General features: G+C 42.4%; 2 protein-coding genes and 1 pseudogene across 5 annotated transcripts in view; 2 read left to right on the top strand and 1 right to left on the bottom strand.

Annotated features, from left to right (window-relative positions):
• The window catches only part of MARCHF7 (membrane associated ring-CH-type finger 7), a 40,979-nt gene extending 40,011 nt beyond the window's left edge, over window positions 1-968 (top strand). For all 4 annotated transcript variants that reach the window (XM_070422930.1, XM_070422929.1, XM_070422927.1 and 1 more), the window contains one exon: window positions 7-968. In XM_070422930.1, the coding sequence (XP_070279031.1) occupies window positions 7-75 (69 nt within the window). In that variant the 3' untranslated portion in view covers window positions 76-968. The remainder of the gene's footprint in view (window positions 1-6) is intronic.
• LY75 (lymphocyte antigen 75) overlaps window positions 318-22,068 on the bottom strand; it is a 134,052-nt gene continuing 112,301 nt past the window's right edge. The window contains exons 36-39 of the mRNA XM_070422923.1: window positions 15,017-15,133; window positions 10,299-10,472; window positions 5,442-5,468; window positions 318-4,035 (exon numbers count right to left, since the gene is read on the bottom strand). Coding sequence (XP_070279024.1) covers window positions 3,833-4,035; window positions 5,442-5,468; window positions 10,299-10,472; window positions 15,017-15,133 — 521 coding nt within the window. The 3' untranslated portion in view covers window positions 318-3,832. The remainder of the gene's footprint in view (window positions 4,036-5,441; window positions 5,469-10,298; window positions 10,473-15,016; window positions 15,134-22,068) is intronic.
• LOC139015425 (protein VCF1 pseudogene) lies at window positions 10,621-14,930 on the top strand (annotated as a pseudogene).

Here is a 22,068-nt window from a genome sequence, read left to right as displayed (position 1 = left end):
CAACAGCTTCAGAGGATGATTCTGAAGAAGATGGAGAACATAACAGAACATTTGATATTGCCTAACTTCATATAAGACAAATGGATGATCTGTTAACAAGTGTTTATTAAAACTGGCAATTAAGTATGAGTTAATTTTGTGGGGGAATGCCTATTAAATACATTATATAAATAAAAATATATATATATATACACACACGTATGCATGTGTATATATATATATATATATTCATTCTCAAGTGTTGCTGAATTAAAATTCTACTTGCTGGACCTTTTAACATGGCCAGTCACTGATGTTAATAAACTGGTAATCAAAAGTATTTTTCTTTTAGGTGAGTGGGGAAGTGTTATATTGTTTTAAATATCTAAGCAATGCCTACAACCCTTTTTTTGTTCTGATTATTGTAGTCATATTTATGAAAATGGTTCGTGTTTTAGCCCTTTGCTAGTGAAAAAAAATGAGACAAAACTGCTTTCAAAATAAAATGCCAAATGGCACCTAATTATTTTTCCTTTTAAAATGCCTTAAGTTGCGGTCTCATTTACATAATCATTTGCTTCCGGTGTTTAAAAAGAAAAAAGAATGAGTAGGGGGGAGTAAGTTATGAAGAGCATTATATTAGGTGTCCAAATTTACTTTAAATTCTAAATTTATTTAGCGGTAATACCTAATTTTTAAAAAAGTATATAAATTTAAAATGTATAAATGATGGATACATTTTTGTATTGATTTGAAAAATGCAGGTTATATTTGATAGGCCATAGTATGTAGATATTCCTTTAGGAATATTTCAGCTCTAAATTATACCAGAATTGCCAGTCAAGTGCTATTTGGTAAAAAGAAAATTATTGCAATCTCAAGTTAATGGAATATTTTTAAATCCCACATTCAAAGTTTAAAACACTGGTTTTCAATATGTTTTTTAGTGTTGTCACTTCTTCGTAAATAAAAACCTGTTTGGATCCTGACCGTTTTTAACTGTTGTTAATCTGAGCATTTATTTAGTGGCTTACTATTTTCACTACATTTGGAGAACAAAAGAACTTTACCTGTTCACCATGAATAGATAGATCTACACTGTGGTCATGCGTCGTGTATAATTCCAGAACAGTGTATTTTCTCTGTGAGCAACCTTAGGATACACTCAAAAACACTTTCATATGGTTTTAGGTTGAATAAAGTCGTAGGCCATGGCAACAAACTTCTTTTTCCAAATCTAAATAGAAACCATGTAATTTCTCAAATCTGAATCAACATTTACTTTGTTGGTCTTCATGTAAAACCTTGGCTCAAAATAAAGTATACTGATTGATTTACTTTATAGCTTGAAATGTTTGCTTTTGGTGCTCAAAGTAGACTTCAAACCTTATAGCAAGAATTTTATTAAATTTTCAAATTCCATTTCATACAAAACTATAAATGTTTCCAAAACATTTGCTCAACTTGTTAGTTTTGCGTTCATTACCTTATGTAAAGCAAAAATGCTAACTTAAGGATGCCAGTTCCAGTATCTATTCTGTGGGTCCCTAGGGTTGCTTTGAATTTGAAACATTTATACTTTTACTAGAATTCAGTATTAAAAAACTAAAGTGTCTTCTGCTTTAAGCCAAAATATTTTTTATTTGAAAAATTAAATGGTAAAAATTCCATTGGTGTACAATTTTATAGTTTTTTAAAATACTAAGTGACAGTGGCTTGAGCTTTATAGTATTCTGTAGTTCTTAGCACTACATATTTAATATTATATTTGCTTCTAATATCCTGTAAATAGGAATTAGAGGGAATAAGAAAAATATTTCCATTGGTTAACACAAATTCTGAACAAAAATAGGACATCATACACTATTCACTACAAAGATTGCAAATTCCTAGGAAAATGTAATGTTATTCTTCCTAGATATCTGCCAAATTAACTAGACCATGGTCTTAAAGAAAGCAATTTAAACATTCTGAGTATAAATAAACATGCATATTATTTGTTAATAAAAATACAGATTTGAATGTTCCAGTTAATCTGTTGACCTTTAAATAGAAATAAGGGCCTGTTTACAGATGTTCTGATACATAAAGAAAATTAAGATTTAACATTTCATTACCAGGGTCCTCTAATAACTTGTTTGAAAAATAAACACAGGGGTATCAGTTTAAAACAGCCATTTTGCAAGAGCTGCCATTAGGTAGAAGTTACCAAAACGAACAGAAGAAATTAGTTGGTTGTATGAGAGTTGAGTGGAAGGAGAGGGGAGATTCTAGAGCAGCACTAACCAGTGAAAGTGGAAATATTTTAAATTGCATGTTGAGTTGAGCACATGAAATGTTGCTAGTGTAATTGAGGAACTAAGTTATTTTTAATGTAAAAGCCACACATTTTGTGGGTACTGCAAGTTAACTACCATATTGGCCACTGTAGAGATTTGTGACAACAGGAGAGAAAGTATTAAGAGATCGGGATCGTCCTTAGTTCTTAAACTCCTAGAATCTGAGTAGGAAAGCAAGAAGGAATTCCAGTCTAATGTTCACTATCTTTAGTGCCACTTAATAGCTTATCAACAATAACCTTCTAAATCACCACATAAAAAAGAAAATTAAAGCTCTTACAGGGCATAATTGTATAATACAGCTTCTGTAACATTTTCTCTTTAATACCACATAGCCTTTATTGTTAATATCTCCTTAACAAAAGTGCCATCAATTGTGAGAAGGGAAACATGACACAAGCTGGGACTGTTGCCTTTGATCAAACTTGGTAGTGTGGACTGTGGGTTATTGAGAGGATTTAACTGAGCTTTGTGTTTCTAAATGGAGTAAATATAATTGTATATCAACTCTATATGTTCTTTGTTTTCTAATAGTTCTTAAGCTATAAAGAAAACTTAAAATAACTTTCAGCTTTTTTCCATTTTCATTTTTGACACCCAAAATGATTATTTTTCACCCTTAAATTGTCCATGAAAGGTGCTGAAAACTTTTAAGCGTCATCACTACCATATAGTACAGTGTTTTTCTGCATTTTTTGCTTATGTCATTGAAATATAAAGGTCAGTGCTGGAGGAGTATAGGATAACCTTATATGGGAGTACGTCTGGTGGTAGGGGAAAAGTAAAGGCATTATATTTCAAGTGTTATCCTTACTACCTGCCTCCCACCACCTTCCTGGTATGGCTATAATTTTTTTGTTTCAAAAAACTTTATTAAAATTCTAACCATTTGGGATCAGTGCTAAATACTGTGTGTTGTCCAAAAAGTAACAAAATTGTAAAATTACGCAACTTATATGAAATAGTGTTAACATCCTTAAAATTTTCTACATCTAAATTCTACCATAATGGCAGCTCTTGCAAAATTCTACATCTTCAAAATCTAAATTTTGAAGATGAAAACAAATTATCTGCCATAGTAACCAGCATGTACTCATATATCTCAATATATATATAGTATAAAGTTAGGTTTATTCCCCGTGCATGTTTATTAATAAGAGAGCAAGATGTAGCGATTGCTAAAACTAGTGGTAGGTAGAATTTTTCCCAGCTATAAGGTGGTTCAAGTAAATGGGAGGAGGGAGGGAAGATATAGCAGGTAATACAAATAGAGTGGGTTTGGGGTGTTTTTTTTCTGCTGTGCTTTAAGCTTTCCTGCAAGTAAAAAGTAACATTTGGGGAGGTGGTTATAACCACTAACATATCTTAAGATCATTCCTTTTTCAAATGCGATGAGGGATGTTACTGAAATAAGGATATATACCATAAAAACTCATTGTGAAGTTTTATATTAAAGTCATACACATGAATCACTGCCAGTGTGTTTGATGTCTTAATCCAAGATTTCCAAAGTTTCAGTCAAATTGAACAGCATGTTCATTTTCTTCTGCAACTACCAAAACACAGTCATCGTTATAAGGTGATTGGGGTGCAACTGAAAAAACGGTGGTGAAACCAGAATGCAAATTTCTTTTGTACAGGAACCAAACGATTGCTCCCAAAACTGTCAAAATTACTGTGCTAGCAATCACCAAAGCTGATATTAAAATGTGGTTATCTGTAAAGGAAAAGACAAAAGAAAATATGGGAAATCAGGTACATAAATTGCTAATACTGTATTGGGGGGGGGGGAGCACTAATAGTTTTATAATGTAAATACTTGGCTATTTTGGGAATTTCCCACACAGATGAGAAAAATTATACAATTACTATCAAGGTTTATATTTTTTTGCTTGAACACAACTGCCATATTTAAATTTTTCAGGTAAATTTTTCAATTCTCTAAGATTCAAAAATCCCTTTTTGTCTTTTTAATTTATTCAAATAACTATTTTTGTATTCCTGAAGTAATTGTGTACAACCTTGCAGTTTTGGTTATCGAAACCTTGGGACCTTTCTATAAGACTTTAGTTGAATAACTCAAGCAAAATCACTTTGTTTAGGAGTCAGGATGAGGACAATGCTTTGAGGAAGGTATTTGTATTTCATAGTAAAAGTAAATGAAGAGAAATCCCAGAATTGTTTTTTCTTTAAAAATGTATTTTTGCATTGAGATTACTAAAATATTCTCATAATGCTCTTTTCAGCTGGTGCTTGTTAAAGTGAGACTTGGAAATGTAAAGCTTAGCAAGAAAAATCTTGCCAGAAGTTATCTGTTAAGATGAGGAAAAGCCATTGATATTTCTAAAATATTGACAGGCTTCTTTAGAGACATTTAAGTGAAATAATATTAAAGTGAAAGAAATCTGTAAACTTCAAATGGGATTCTTTCATAGTTAATTGTTTTTATTAAACTTAACACAGCCCATTTGCAGTACAGCACTCTGACTTGACCAGTGTGAACATACTGCTCTTATTTCAGTCTATTAATGAATGTATAATAATATTCATAATCAGCACTAACTAGTGATTACATGACAATAGCTCAAAAAAAGAAAATTTTAGTCTGAAAACATGGTAATTAAGACAATGGCATAATAGACATAACCACACACCATAACTAGTAAACTAAAATACCTAGTATCTTAAGAACTGAATAGCATTCCGCATTGGTAGGGCATAGTATATATACTCCTTGTGTTTTTACATTCTGCAAGTGGCCTGTGCTCAAGTTGCCTCCAGGGCCTTTGATTAGGTTTGCTTTTGAACCATGTAAATACATGTATTATCTTGCAGCTTTTAAGAAATGTGTTTAGAAAGCCCTCAAGACATGTAATTACAACTGAGGGGAAATTTTTTTGAAGAAAAGATAGTCCTTTCCCACACAAACATTGGAGTTCAATTAAAAAAATTGGTGTTTTAAAAAAGTTCATTTCTTACATAACTTGCAGTTAATCATATTTAAAATGTCAGTCTTATTACAAAGCTAAGAGACCTTTCTACATTTGTATAAAAATTGTTCTACTTTATGTTTAATTTTTTAGAGAGGGTCATTAGTGAAAAAAATTTAAGACCATTACATACCTGATAAATATTTCTTTTCATATGGAACTGAAATACAAAAGAAAATCGAAATTAAAAACTTTAATATTAAAATTCCCTTAAATACTTTCAAAGCAGTTAAAAATGAACCCTTTAATAGCTTAATAGTATCCACTCCCATTTTTTGGTATTGCCTTTATCTGTTTTGAACTTAGTTTTTAATAAAAGATGTAGAGGTCTTACAAAATGCATTAGCTTGGTGGTGGAAAAAGAATAAGGGGGCTCAAGAAAAAGATAATGAAGTGAGGTAAAGAGGATTTTGGTTGGGAGAATGTAGGAAATATTAAAATTAAAGTATACAACTGTAATCTTTTACCTCATCATGGATTTACTCATGATGTTTCAAAGTTATAGTTTAAAAGTTTGGTTTATATAATGGTTCCCTAAGGCACAGTAAATGAACTAAAAAAAAAAAGAATACGAAGTTGAATGCTACCATAAAGCTATGACAAATTTTATATAATTACTATAAAACACTGTAGTCAAGAACTCTGCTGAAGCAAGTAAAAAATACCTAGTTCAGATATCTACACTAATTAATAAAAGACAAACATGCAAATTGATTGTACCTTCTCTATGCCTTAAGCCACACCCACCAGCCAATCAGCGATGATATGCAAATTAAGCCAACCAAGATGGCGGCCGGCAGCCACAGAGCTGGAGCAAGCAGGCTTGGTTGCCCCAATGATGGAGGAAGCCAAGCTTCCCGCTGGCTCTGAGCTCCACTCAAAGCAACAAAGTTTCAATTATATAAGGTAAATAAACCCCAGATACCTGCTTTCAGCCAGCCGTGGCCACGGAGCTGGAGCAAGCAAAAGGCTTCCCTCCCCCCTGCCCTGGCTGGCTCTGAGCTCCTCTCAAGGCTACAAAGTTTTAATTATAGAAGGTAAATAAATCCCAGAATAAAAAGAAAAAAAGGAGAGGCTGGGAGCTTCCGTTGCCGGGGGGCTTGGCCAGCCAGAAATTGGCCCTCAACCCCCTCACCCAGGCTAGCCAAACCTCCATGGGGTGAGGGTCCCCACTGTGGGGGGTGGGGGGGGTGGGGCGTGTGGGGGGGGGCTTGACCAGCCTGGGCAAACAGCCCCTCACCCAGGCTGGCCAGGCACCCCAGTGGGGACCCCCACCCTGAAGGGGGTGTGACCAGCCTGCAAACACCCATCAGCCCCTCACCCAGGCTGGCCAGGCAGCCCAGTGGGACGCCCACCCTAATCCGGGACACCCTTCAGGGCCAACCAGCCAGCCCCTACCCATGCACCAGGCCTCTATCCTCTACACTAATAAAAGAGAAACATGGTAATTGGCGTACGACCGCTACCCTTCCCATTGGCTAATCAGCGTATCCTTATGCAAATTAACTGTCAGCCAAGATGGCGGCCGGCAGCCAGGCAGCTGGAAGCTAACAGGAGGCTTGCTTGCTGTGGACTCCAACGTTCCCGCCGGCCTCTGAGCTTCAGTTGGAAACATAGTAACATTTACAGAAGATAAACAAAACTCCAGAAAGCTCCTGTCAGTCAGCCGGGATCTCAGAGCTGGAGTCGCAACATTATTTCGAATACAGAAAACAAAGGCCAGAAACCTGTTTTCAGCCGAGCCTCAGAGAGAAAGCCGGCTCTCAGCTCCAGTGACAGCCATAGACGGTAAATAAATGCCAGAATAAAAAAAAAAAAAAGAAAAAAAGGAGAGGTTTGGAGCTTCAGTTGCCCGCCAGCCTGAAAACAGCCCTCAGCCCCTCACCCAGACTGGCCAGGCACCCCAGTGGGGACCCCCATCCTGAAGCAACAAGATGGCGGCTAATTTGCATACTGAAGGCAGGCGGCAGCAGGCAAGGCTGTCTGCGGTCTGGGACCCGGATCTGTGACCCTGCCAGGAGGGATCAGCGGAGCCTCGAGGCTTCCCGGCACCGGGATCAGCGTGACAAGGGGCAGCGCCCAAACGCCCTGATTGCCCTGCAGCTCTGTGTGTGACAGGGGGTGGCGCCCCAACCCCCTGATCGGCCTGCAGCTCTGTGGGTGATAGAGGGCGGCGCCCCAACCCCGATTGCCCTGCAGCTCTGTGTGTGACAGTGGCGGCGCCCCAACCCCCCGACGGGCCCTGCTCTATGTGAGACGGGGTAGAGCCATACCTCCCCATCGGCCCTGCCCTGAGTGTGACAGGGTGTGGCGCCTCAACTACCCGCCCCCCCATGGGCCCTGCTCTGTATGTGACAGGGGGGAGCTCCTCAACCCCCTGATTGGCCCTACTCTGTGTGTGACAGGGGGGAGCTCCTCAACCCCCTGATTGGCCCTGCTCTGTGTGTGACAGGGGGCAGCTCTCCAACCCCCTGATCAGCCCTGCTCTGTGCATGACAGGGGGGAGCTCCCAAAACCCCTGATTGACCCTGCTCTGTGCATGACAAGGGGGAGCTCCCCAAACCCCTGATGGGCCCTGCTCTGTGTGTGACAGAGTACGGAGCCCCAAGCCCTGATGGTCCCTGCTCTGTGTGTGACAGGGGGCAGCGCCCCAACCCCCTGATCGGCCCTGCTCTGTGCATGGCAGGGGGCAGCGCCCCAACCCCCTGATCGGCCCTGCTCTGTGCGTGGCAGGGGGTGGCGCCGCAACTTCCCTATCGACCCTGCCTTGAGTGTGACAGAGGGCGGTGCCCCAACCCCCCAATCGGCCCTACCCTGAGCGTGACTAGGGGTGGCATCACAACCTCCCCATCCGCCCTGCTCTGTGCATGACAGGGGGCGGCGCCCCAACTCCCCAATCGGCCCTGCTCTGAGCCCAACCAGGGGCTGCACCTAGGGATTGGGCCTGCCCTCTGCCACCCAGGAGCAGGCCTAAGCCAGCAGGTCATTATCTCCTGAGGGGTCCCAGACTGCGAGAGGACACAGGATGGGCTGAGGGACCCCCTCTCCCCCCCGAGTGCACAAATTTTTGTGCACCGGGCCTCTAGTATATAATAAAAGGGTAGTATGCAAACTGACCCTGACAGCAGAACGACTGGGAATGACTGGTCACTATGACACACACTGACCGCCAGGGGACAGACGCTCAATGCAGGAGCTGCCCCCTGGTGGTCAGTGCGCTCCTACAGGGGGAGCTCTGCTCAGCCACAAGCCAGGCTGACGGCTGCCAGTACAGCAGTGGTGGTAGGAGCCTCTCCCGCCTCCTCAGCAGCACTAAGGATGTCCGAGTGCAGCTTAGGCCTGCTCCCCACTGGCAAGTGGACATCCCCCAAGAGCTGCCGGGCTGCCAGAGGGATGCCTGACTGCCAGCTTGGGCCCGATCCCCCAGGGAGTGGGCCTAAGCCAGCAGGTGGACATCCTCCGAGGGGTCCCATACTGCAAGAGGGCATAGGCCAGGCTGAGGGACCCCCCCCCGAGTGCACAAATGCTCGCACTGGCTGCCAGCCACGATCGCTCCTGAGGGCTTCTCCACCTCCCCCTGCTCCAGAGGGGCAATCAGGCAGTTTTATTTCTAAAACTTAGAACACTAACTGTGTAATCCTATATAATAAAAACCTAATATACAAATCGACTGAATGGTGGAATGACTGGTCACTATGATGCACACTGACCACCAGGGGGAGCGCCACTCAGCCAGAAGCCCTGAGCTGGGCTCATAGTTGGCGAGCACAGTGGTGGTGGTGGAAGCCTTTCCCACCTCCGTGGCAGCGCTAAGTATGTCCGACTGCTGGCTTCAGCCCATTCCCCAGGCATAAGCCAGCAGTTGAACATCCCCCAAGGGCTCCTGGACTGTGAGAAGGCGCAGGCCTGGATAGGGACCCCCACCCCCAGTGCATGAATTTCATGCACCAGGTCTCTAGTGTTTAATAATAACATCAAAATCTGGGTTAGGCCCTGGCTGGTGTGGCTCAGTTGGAATGTTGTCCTGTGCACCAAAGGGTGGAGGGTTCAATACCAGGTCAGGACATACCCAGGTTTCAGGTTCCATCCCTAGTCGGGAGGCACCCATTGATCTCTCTCTCTCCCTCTTCCCCTTCCCCTCCCCCTCTCCCTCTCCCTCTTCCATCAATAAAAAACATCCTCTAATGAGGATTTTTTTTTAATTTAATGTTTTGTGTCAGAATAGTTTTGTTCACTAGAAAGTATTCTGATGGATCAGAAGAAAACTTACATTTTAATCCAGAATAAATTACAAACTACAATAAAAATCTTCTTTGCCCAAAGAAAAGATATTCATTCTTGTACAGAATCAAATTCTTTTTAAACATTAGAATCCTGGAAACTTCATTCACCACTTTCACTGTTCAATCAAATCACATGCAAAGGGGCTATGATAATTCCTCTGAACAACAGAAGGAATTTTGACCTCTTACAAACTCTTAAGAATAAGCAGACAGAATAAAAGTATGTGTGGTTCAAAACAAGCCAGTCAGAGAAAGACAAGTATTACATGATCTCACTTATACGTGGACTCTAATGAACAAAATAAACTGACCAGCAAAAAAGATACAGACATTGAAGCATGGAACAGACTGATATTTCAGAGGGATGGGGCAGAGATTAACCAAAGAATTTATATGCATATATGCATAGCCCATGGACAGACAATAGTTCGGGGAAGGCCAGGGGAGGGGGCAAGGGAGACATCTGTAATATTTTCAACAAAATATCATCTTTTTTTAAGTATGTGGTTCACCTGATCTGGCCCAACCTTTGAGATGTAAGAGAATTAATGCTTGACTTCCAAGAGATTTGAGAACAAACCACCCTAATGTATTCTGAAGTCTTATTCCCTCCCCTGAGGCATACTTATCTCAAATAAAATTATTTCAAAACCATCCCTACTTTCCCATGCCTCTTAGATTGGAAAAAGGTCTTCAATTGTACTTACTAGCTGCTTTACAAAGGGCTCCTGGCACAGAAGAAACTTCACAATTTCCTTTTTTCCATTCTCCGGTCGTGGTATGCAAAAAGGCACAGGTGTCAACCAGATCCTCCTCCTCATCTTGGTCTGTCCACTTACGAAAAGTCATATTTGACTTATCAAACCACTTGAAACTCTGATCTGTCAGTTAAGAATATTTTCAACATTATCAGTATAAAACCCAAAGGGTCTAGGATTAAAGGTAGAAAGTTAGAAAGGTACATCTAGTCTAAACATTTGGTTGTAGTATTTTAATTAGAAAAGGAACAGGAGCGAGCACCTCCGCCCCAGGAAAAGGAGAAGGAATGGCAATGAAGAGAACCACCATCTCCCCCCCACAGACCAAAAGGAGTAGTAGAAACCCTGTCTTTCCTGATTCCTGGGACACAGTCTTCAAGCCGTGACAGTGGTGGAAGCAGCAGCAGCATCAACAGCCAGGACAGGGCCAGTGGGCTAGAAAGTAGCTTGAACCACATGGTCACCGGGTCCAGCCCCAACACCCCTCAGCCTGCACTCGAGCAGTCTGCACTATGCCAAGGTCTTTTTTTTTTTTATATATATTTTATTGATTTTTTACAGAGAGGAAGGGAGAGAGATAGAGAGTTAGAAACATCGATGAGAGAGAAACATCGATCAGCTGCCTCCTGCACACCTCCCACTGGGGATGTGCCCGCAACCCAGGTACATGCCCTTGACCGGAATCGAACCTGGGACCTTTCAGTCCGCAGGCCGACGCTCTATCCACTGAGCCAAACCAGTTTCGGTTTCGGCTTATGCCAAGGTCTTTACTTCCACATCAACCAGACCCTGAAGGAGGCCCACTTTCATAGCCTACAGCACTGAGGCCAGCCTCCAACATGATGGGCTGGCGGTTTCTTACCTTCTGTGAAGGGACAGCACTGTGCAGATTTGATATTTCATCTTACAATATTTTTAAAAATTGCACAAAAAATGCCTGTTGGCTTTTCAGGCTATATTTAAAATAACAGGTTAATAGGCAGTGGATTACTTGTGGTTTTGCTGCACTATTGCAATTTTAAAGGGGCTTTGAAGCAATTTTTTATAGGATTCTTTTGAGGGTGGGTATCAAATCCATGTCAAGGTAATGGTATGAGGAAATCTCATCTGTGTATTGAGTCCATAGTTTGTCCAATTCAGATTGATTTCCAAATCTGTCAATGAGAAATTCTACTTTATGTAAAAAGACCTTTTAAAAATGCGGGATCTTCAATTTTTTAAATTCAATAAACTAGTAAAGAGTATATATATAGCCCTAACCAGTTTGGCTCAGTGGATAGAGCGTCGGCCTGCGGACTGGAGGGTCCCAGGTTCGATTCTGGTCAAGGGCATGTACCTTGGTTGCGGGCACATCCCCAGTGGGGGGCGTGCAGGAGGCAGCTGATCGATGGTTCTCTCTCATCGATGTTTCTAACTCTCTATTCCTCTCTGTAAAAAATCAATAAAATATATTTTTTTATAAAAAAGAGTATATATATATATCCCTAATATGCAAATAGACAGAACAGCGGAACAACCAAGCAACCAAGCAACCGAACAACCAGTCACTATAATCTATAATATGCGCTGACCACCAGGGGACATGTGCGGAACATGGCGGGCATTAGCAGCAGGTGGCAGAAAGCGGAACATAGTGGGCATCGGCCAAGGAGAGATGGTGGAGCAGGTGAGTAGGGGCACCAGACCAAGGCAATGTGCCGGTCGCTGTCATCAGTGTGAGCTTCTGGTGGTTACTGAAAATTCTTTGCTCCCACGTGCCGCGGTCCCGCTGGGCGCTCGCACCTGCTGCCGGCGCCCACACCTGCTGCCAGCCCTGGAGCCACTGCTCGCACTGGCTGCCAGCCCCGATCGCTCCTGAGGGCTTCTCCACCTCCCCCTGCTCCAGAGGGGCAATCAGGCAGCAGCCGCAGCTTGCACCTGCTGATGGCGCTGGCCCTAATCACTTCGCGCAGTCAGCAGATGCCAGGAGGATGGCCGTCAGTGTGTGGGAGTGGAGGCAGTGGGAGCAGGGCTGCTGGCAGACAGGGGACTGGAGCTGTGGTGGGAGGGGCCAGGCAGGGGTGCAGAGTATGGGTCAAGACTCGCCCCTGTGCCTACCGTAGCCTCATGGTCCATAGTTCCCTTCAAGGTGCATGAATTTGTGCACTGGGCCCCCAGTATATATATCCTATCTAATAAAAGAGAAACATGGTAATTAGCCGTATTGCCGCTACCCTTCCCATTGGCTAATCAGGGAGATATGCAAATTAACTGCCAGCCAAGATGGCGGCCAGCAGCCAGGCAGCTTAAAGCTAACAGGAGGCTTGCTTGCTTCAGTGACGGAGGACTCCAACATTCCCCGCCTGCCGTTGCCGGCCTCTGAGCTTGCAGTTTGAAACATTGTAACAAATATAGAAGCTAAACAAAATCCCAGTAATCTGTTTTCAGTCAGCCGGGATCTCAGAGCTGGAGTCGCAACAAAGTTTCAAATACAGAAGGTAAACAAAGGTCAGAAACCTGCTTTCAGCAGCCGAGCCTCAGAGAGAAAGCCGGCTCTCAGCTCCAGTGACAGGCATAGAAGGTAAATAAATGCCAGAAAAAAAAAAAAAAAAAAAAAGGAGAGGTTTGGAACTTCAGTCACCCGCCAGCCTGAAAACAGCCCTCAGCCCCTCACCCAGACTGGCCAGGCACCCCAATGGGGACCCCCACCCTGAAGCAACAAGATGGCGGCTAATATGCACACTGAAGGCAGGCGGCAGCAGGCAAGGCTGTCTGCAGTCCGGGACTCGGATCTGTGACCCTGCCAGGTGGGGGGCAGTGCTTGAGGCTGTTCATGGTCCCGGGACCCAGATCCGTGACCTGGTGGGCAGGGGGGCAGCACAGGAGGCTGTCTGCAGTCCGGGACCCGAATCTGTGACCCTGCCTGGTGGGGGGCAGTGCTTGAGGCTGTCCATGGGACCAAGACATGGATCTGTGACCCTGCCGGGCGGGGGGCAGCGCTTGAGGCTGTGCACGGTCCCAGGACTCGGATCCGTGACCCTTCACGGCGGGGAGGCAGCCATCAGCGCCCAGGAGTGACTGCGCAAGATCTGCCTCCTGGCCCAGAAGGTGCAGGATCGCAGGGACAGCCACCGTGGCAGGCCAGACTGACGTCCTCCTGGCTGCACCATGGGGGTTTGCGAATCGGCAAAGCCAGAGGCCTCTGGTGTGCACATCCCCACCTGGCGTGCGAACATCCCCCAGCACACTGTCACCCTCCTGCGCCTGCAACAGTTGCAAACCAAGGCGTGCACAAGTTCCCCCCACCTCTCCACCGCACTTCCATCAACCCGGCAAGCCTAACACCCCCACAGGATGTGCACACATCCCCTCTAATGCGCTCACGTCCTTTGGAGAGTGTCTGGGTGTTCTGGGTGCTGAGAATGGGCGCCTGTGAGATGACAGTGAGAGGGCGGAGTGGTGATGCCCCGTTCCCACGGAGGCCAGTGCAGCTACGAGATCACCTCTGGGGGGTTAATGCAGGTGCTGAGGCAGGAGCAGGTGCAGACAGACAAACCTGGTGGGCACGAGCGGCCCTCTCTGAAGTGCCTTCGGTCAGCATTCAAGATCAAGAGCCTAGAGGCAGAGAGGAATTCCGTCCTCTCAGTGAAACAGTGGGATAGTCGGGGCGACTGTAGAGGAGGAATGTGCATTTTGGGTGCCAGCACCCATGAGTGAAGGCTGCCCTGACTGAGCCTTGCTTGCTTGGGGCCTAGCGCACTCCTGCCGGGCAACGGGTGACAGGACGTGCTTTTCCGAAGTAATGAGAGAAAACTTGATTCTCCTGCTGCCCACGAAGGTGAAAAGTGAAGTGGGGAGACATGTGGGGAGTGAGCGAGGTTCCCTGTCTGGGAGTTCCAAATCTGCTGTTGGTTTCTTTCACCACTGACTAGAGATATACAGGGTGTCCCCCCAAAATGTATACACACTTTGAATACCTACTAATTCCAATGGTTTTAAGCATAAGAAAGGAACAACAATGGAGCTGTTATCTGTTAAAAGTGTGGGCACAAACAGGTAGTTGGACATTCCCTGAGGGGTCTCAGATTGGAGAGGGTGAAGGCCAGACTGAGAGGCCCCTTCTCCCCCGAATTTCGTGCACTGGGTTACTAGTATATATATATAAAAGAGAAGGAGCATATCCTGTGTACAGGTCAATCAAAGGTATCGGTTCAAGAAGGTTCTGCAGATCTCATATTTGTACAGAAATAATATATTAATGGGAAATAGCCAAGAAAATAAATTATTAATAGTAAACTTAGTAATTTCATTTAGAAAGTAATTATGTATTTTCTACAGTGACAATAAATACATTTACATGATACAACCTTGATAGTTGTCCATCTGTATCATAATCATTGACATCAGTACTGATTTTTATAACCCTACCATCTTACAAAATTACTGAACCTAGAACCACATTCTAATCCAGACAAAAGAAATCAACTTTGATTCTCACATGTGAAACACAGTGAATTGCAGAGGGAAAAGCTGTGGTACAGGTCATGGGTGACGCTAAAACTGCAGTACCTAGACACCAGAGGAAACACCACCTTGAACTAGGGAATTGAAGAATATAAAAGAAAGTGATCAGTTTTACTAATGTTAAGGGGAAAAAAAGGATATATCTCAAGATAAATAGCACTTACCATCAGTGTCAAAAAACATGCCTAGTAGGATATCATCCGGGCTTTTCCATTGCTTTTTCAAAGTATCCAGTATAAAAGCATTTTCTTCTTCATTGTGTATGCTTATCATGTCTGCTCCTGAAATCATTTTAGGTAGGAAAAAAGTCAACATCTTCCTACAACCAATGAAAATCACATGAAGTATATAAAATTATACAGTATTGAAATACATAATTATACTTTTACATTTTTAATTTAGCTTTAAAATATGCACATCTAAAGAGCACATCATCACTCATGAGAAAAGTAAAATAATGCGATGTACATTGAGCAGAATCATTTTACTAGTATACTCTATTTCAGTGGTTCTCAACCTTCTGGCCCTTTAAATACAGTTCCTCATGTTGTGACCCAACCATAAAATTACTTTCGTTGCTACTTCATAACTGTAATGTTGCTACTGTTATGAATCGTAATGTAAATATCTGATATGCAGGATGGTCTTAGGCGACCCCTGTGAAAAGGTCATTCGACCACCAAAGGGGTCGCGACCCACAGGTTGAGAACCGCTGCTCTATTTCATTCACCTAGAGTTGGTAATCTCATTAACATGAAAACAAACATCATGAAGAGGCTTGAGCAGTAAAACACATTTTATGTATCTCAACTTTTCCCCACTATCCACTTTCTCTAATGATCCTGGGCCCTCCTGCCCTCATTTCACAAGTATAGAGGGGAGTAGCTCTGACCACACTCAGGATAGCTGCAAAGGAGGGCAACTTGCCTGAAGAGTCCCAAGACCTAGTCAAGTTCAAGTAACAAGCAGCGTCTCTGACCTGCCTCACTTACCTGGCCTTCATGCTCCTGCTGCCCAAAGCCGTTTCCTTCCCATATTTTCCCTGGTCATCCTTAGAACTAAGTCCTGGTGAATGACAAAGGTGGTCCTCATTCTCCCTGGGTAGTTATTAATTGATTTTTCCTGTGACTCTCACCAGGTTCACGAGGAAGGAGCAACAGCCACACATATTTTTGTCTCACATACATTAACTTTTATATCCTTATAATCGATAAGCTACCTAGCACCCTATAGATATTAGCAGTATCGTCACTTTCCCAAGATATTTAACCTTGTTTCTTAACCCAAAGATTCTCTTGCAAATTAAAAAATAATTCCACTGTCTTAATTGGCTAATACACATAAGAAAACAGTAGTGGAGTTAGTTTCTATTGTGATAGTGTATGATTTTGCAAGATAAAACAATGAATTATGACATTGAAGCTTGTAGCATCCAGAAATCTGGTGGGGGGGTGATACATCCCCTGGTAAAGATCGAAGTAACAAGGAACACCCTAACACCCTCTCAGCTGTACTCAGCTAAATGAGGAATATAACATGTTCCTAAGAAAAAAGTATTATGTTACTACTTTCACTTCTATTAAAAGAGACAACCAAGAAATTTAACTACAGAGGGAAAAGAAAACTATAGGGCCAAAAATCTACCCCCAAAGCATACCTTATAGTTAAAGAAGAAACTCACAAACTGGGCAGATGAAAGCTCTATTAGGAATAAAAAATAAAAAGGCAAACACCTTAATAAAAGAAAAAATTGATCTCAAACTGAAAAAGGCAATTCACCCTCACAAAAAGAAACATAACAACTAATATGTGGAAAATGCAATCTTACTGGTAAAGAAATGAAAACTAAAATAAGGAGATTTTCAGATTAAACAATGTTGGCCATGGGTGTAGAAAAATAGGAATTCATAAGTGGTTAGTCGGAGTAAAAATCAGTACAATCTTTTTGGAGACAATCTGGCAAGCCCTTAAAAAAGTACATATTCTCTGACCTGGTGATCCTTAACAATAGTGCAAGTTAATATTAGCTCTGTGCTCAAATGAAAGAGGCACAATCACTAATGCTCCTCACTCGTTGCTTATGTCGCTGAGAGACTCGAAAAATTAACCATTATTAGAGGGTTAAGTCAGCTATGGCATATCTAAACAGTGGGGAAATGTTCAGTTATTAGTAAATGTACTAATACTTCAGTACTTCATTGGCACTTCCAAAAATACTGAATATTGAAAACTTCCTAAGCAAATACTCTCAAGGTTTTATTATTATTTGCATAATTAATTCACTTCATTGTACTGATGGGGTGGTCATAATTATCTGGCCAGTCATAATAATCTGGCCACTCAGTGTATATTCTACTAGAGGCCCAGTGCACAAAATTCATGCACTCAGGGGGAGAGGGAGGGGTCCCTCAGCCAGGCCTGTGCCCTCTCACAGTCCAGAAGCCCATGGGAAGCAGGCCTAAGCCGTCAGTTGAACATCCTTAGCACTGCTGTGGAGGTGGGAGAGGCTCCCGCCACCGCCGCTACGCTCACCAGCCATGAGCCTGGCTTCTGGCGCACTGACCACTAGGGGGCAGCTCCTGCGTTGAGCATCTGCCCTCTGGAGGTCAGTGTGCATCACAGTGACCAGTCATTCTGCCGTTCGACCGATTTGCATATTAGCCTTTTATTATATAGGATTTTTACAAATATGTTGGGAAAATGTTTATCATTTGGACAAACTTTACCTTTGCTACAACATTGAGTAAATTTTCCATCAGATGGTTTTTCATCAGAGAAATTTAGTGATAAGCAAAATTAACATGTAACAGTTATTCCACCACAACTATGTTTGATAATTGCATCCTCATTTACTTCAATTTCACTGCGAAGGCAGTTCCTACCAGCATTGGTAGTACATTGTCGATGGCTGTTCTTCAGACATATTCTGTCGACAACGCCAGCTTCTTTTGGCTTCAGAGGTATGTTGTACCAATAGTTGGTCTTCAGACATTTCTGTTGATGACGCCGCTTTCTTTCGGCTGCAGAGGCAGGTTGTGCCAATAGTTGGTTTCAGACACATTCTGTCGCTGATGCCAGCCTAGAGGAATCGGCTCCCTCCTGTCAGGGTCCCTGGCAGGGGCCAATTGGGGGCGGGGCTGGCCGGGGAGAGGGGCCACGGGAGGTTGGGGGGTCGGGGCGGATGGGGACTCGGGAAGAGTCTCCAGTTGAAGGCCTTGGGGGTGCACTTCCAGTCTTTGTGGCTTGCAGCTTGGGTTGGTGGCCCGCTTGCTGGCTGCTGCTGGCTTTGCAGTCAGGGATGTAGGCCCGAGATGGAAGGAGGCGGGGAGGGTGCGTGGCCCCAGTGGCGGCACAGGGAGGAAGAGCCCACTCCTGGGCCGGCCCATCCCCAGGTTACAGCCCCTGGTCGTGGCGGTGTCTGCTGGCGACCTGGGGACGCACATAAGGCCGGCACTCAAGTCGCTGTGTCCAGCGGGAAGGGCACTTGCTCCCCATCACCCCAATTTTACAAATGCTGTGCTTAAACCGGGTATAAAAGTAGAAAGGCCAGTGCGGCCAAGCTGAATAAACCTCTGCGGGAGGCGACCAGTGGGGTCCTGCCCCCCCCCATCTCCCCGCCGCCAGTCACCACCGTCCCCCAATTGCCCCGCCTCCCTTGGTCCCCTCCCTCTGCCTGCTGGCACCCACTTTGGCTGGCCTGGCGCCGCCTGCTCACTGGCCTCCACCCCCACCCCTTCCAACTGGTCAGTCGATTTGCATATTAAGCTTTTCTTATATAGGCTATTTACTGCCATGTAAAGACATTTTAAGAGAAAATGAGGATTACAGAACATTTTTGCCTAATATCCATTTATATATTTAAGCAAACATTTATTAAAATGTATTTGCTTGGAGGTGGGGAGTCTAGAAGGAGACTTAACCAAAATGCTTTCAGTCATTACTTTTCCTTAGGGTAGTGCAATTTAGGATGATTTTGTTTCATTTTTAAAATATATGCATATGTGTTTTTCTAAGTTTTTTGCAGTGATCATTCCTTAGTTGTGTAATTAAGAAAGAACTTTGAAAAGAAAAATAAGACTGACATTAAAATACTTAATAGTATTTTAATTACTCCCAAATCAGGATTCAGCAAGATTCTCTCAGTCATCTCCAGTTTTAAAAACTCCAGTTCTTATCAGTTCCACCTGCTGTCACCTCCTATCTATTGAATGTCATAGAGACTTTCAATCTGTTTTACCCAAGTATTTACTTACTTATCATTTGAAATGTGACCAAAAATGCCACACTAGAAAACTCCTCAAGGGAAATACTTTACCATGTGACACTTTAGGCATAAGTGCTGAGATTAGTTTTTCATCATTTTCTCTGACCTTGTAGCAGCCAGTGGAACTTTAATGATTTTTAACATTGTAATCTAATTAAGTACTGTATACACTAAAATTACTATGTCATTTTCTTTAACAAATGACAGCGTAAGACCCTAAAGAATGCATGCACACAAGCAATTTTTTTTTTACATGCATTATTAGTGACACTACCTGCTGAGATGTAATTTGGGTCTTTAATTCTTTTTATGGCTAGTGACATAGCTCATAGATCACAAAAAGGAAAGATTGAAAATACTCATTTTTTCTATTGTAATGATAATATATAAATTTAGGGTAAATGCTGCAAAATAAGAAAAACTTTAGCCTCTCACAATTATTTTCCTAAAGGAATCATAGTATCAAGAATAACGGAGAGGTAACATCAAGTAAATTAGAACAAAGCACAGGGAATATTTCTAGATATAGCTCTCTGCAGCTCAAAAGGTAGCAAGTCACTAATTGTGTATACTAGTACTAGTATATGCCCTTAATGACAGGTTTATGATATAATTTTGTGAGGCTGTGAAGATTTAATAAATCCAAATGTAAATATTCTAGAAGTCCTTGTGCTTTTCTTCTGCATACATAGCAAACACTGAATTGATGTCCACCACTATTCTAAACCAAAACACGATCCTATCCAAAAATAAGTAACAGCATTATAAACACATTTTAGCTAATCTTCTGGCTCATCAATGAAATGGGTATTTCCATAGTGGAGGAAATAAAAAGGATTATCACATAAATGGTGAGAACTGTATGAGAATTTTTAAAAAATCAGTAAGACAAGCTGAATTTATACATTTTAACTGGGTGGGAAATTATTTTTCTTTTGACACTAGACAAATTGTATAAGCAAATTTACATACAACAATTTAAAATTCCTAAATGGTTTCCCAGCTTGAACAAGCAGAGTTAATGGACTCTGAAACAAGCTACAAAGTTGCTGGGTGTTTTCTATTTTGTTTTGCTTTGCTAAAGAAAAATAGCAAATACAGCTAACCACAGTTGAGTTGTAGAGGAAGTCAGTCACAAGTATTAAGTATGCCTCTGTATAGTAAGCAGTTGCTTAACTGCTTAAGGTAAGTATTAAAGCTGGACAATGAACTTCCACCTTGTGGTTCATACAAGCTAATAAGAGTATAGGAACCAGTCCTTGCTTGGCTCTCAGCCTCCAATATCATTAATTTCTGCAATTGAAATCTGGTTTATGTCTAAGTACCTATATATGTAAAGGCCTAATATGCAAAGTGTCCCCTCGGGAATTCGACTGACCAGAAGTTCGATCACTCACTATGCCGTGGGCTGACCACCAGGGGGCGGCGTGGAGCAAAGGAAGGCCCCAGCCAGCAGCTGGCAGCTGGGGAAGGGAGGCCCTGGCTGGCACCTGTTAGGGACCCTAACCACGCATGAATTTCATGCACTGAGCCTCTAGCACAGTGGTTCTCAACCTGTGGGTCATGACCCCTTTGGGGGTCGAAAGACCCTTTCACAGGGGTCGCCTAAGACCATCGGAAAACACATATATAATTTATATTGTTTTTGTGATTAATCACTATGCTTTAATTATGTTCAATTTGTAACAATGAAATTGGGGGTCACCACAACATGAGGAACTGCATTGAAGGGTTGAGGCATTAGGAAGGTTGAGAACCACTGCTCTAGTACTTAATAAAATATTGTTTTCTTTCTTATTTTTTTGTTTTGTTAATCATCACATGAAGATATTTTCTCCATTGCTTTTCATAAAGAGTAGGAGGGAGGGAGGGGAAAGAGAAAGAGAGAGAAAAAGAGAAAGAGGAAGAGAAACATCGATGTGAGAGAGATGTTTACCTCCTGCACCGCCACGACTGGGGTAGGGTGCAAACCCACAACCAAGGTACATATCCTTCACTGGGAATCAAAATCCTTGGAGGGGGGTAGGGGAACCCTTTCGTGTGCAAGCTGACACTCTAACTACTGAGCACACCAGCCAGGGCATAAATGATTTTCTTAAAAGAAAATAGTTATAGGGGAAATTCCATTTTAAAATCTTGTAAGACCAGCAAAATTCCTGTTATTCAATTTCCTTGAAATGAAACCAAATTGACATGTTGGAAATTTTGTCTTTTTTTCAAAGAGCCAATGTTCGACACCATTTAGCAGGCAACAGTTTTTCAAAAGGAAACAATAACTATGCATTAAGTAGTATGTGGCACTTACTAGGATTAAAAACTTCTATGCTTACATATATTCCTTCTATGATAAATAACTCTTATTTTAACTAAAATATTCCTAATTTGATAGTATTCCAAATGTTATACTGGTGTGTTGTCAGAAATTTCGTCTTTTAGGTAAAGGGCATTTCTGAATGCTAGAGTGATTAATATGCCTAAGTCAAAATTTCATGAAAAGATCTACAGATCTCTAGATCTTAAACAATAATAAAAAGCACCTTTAAAGAATCAATGACTCAACTCACCATCATAGATATATCAGTTGAAGAAGATGCTAGTTTACAACATCATAGTTTTTTAAACCACTTTTTATTTTTCAATTACAGTTGACATACAATATTAGTTTCAGGTGTACACCCCAGTGATTATACATTGTATAACTTACAAAGTGATCATCTCAATAAATCTCCTACCCATCTGACACTATACATAGTTATTAGAATAGTACTGGCTACATTCCCTATGTTTTACTTTACATCCTCAAGACTGTTCTGCAACTACCAATTTGTACTTCTTAATCCCTTCAACTTTTTCACCAATGCCCCAACCTCCCATCCATCTGGCAACCATCAAAATGTTCTCTGTATCTATGAGTCTGTTTCTATTCTGCTTATTCATTTATTTTGTTTTTTA

This window comes from Myotis yumanensis, unplaced genomic scaffold (assembly GCF_028538775.1).
Source record: "Myotis yumanensis isolate MYYU_CA2020_CCGP unplaced genomic scaffold, mMyoYum1.0.hap1 SCAF_8, whole genome shotgun sequence".
Classification (NCBI taxonomy): Eukaryota; Metazoa; Chordata; class Mammalia; order Chiroptera; family Vespertilionidae; genus Myotis; species Myotis yumanensis.
Note: the sequence above shows the minus strand (reverse complement) of the source record. Positions and strands in the feature narration are given on the sequence as shown.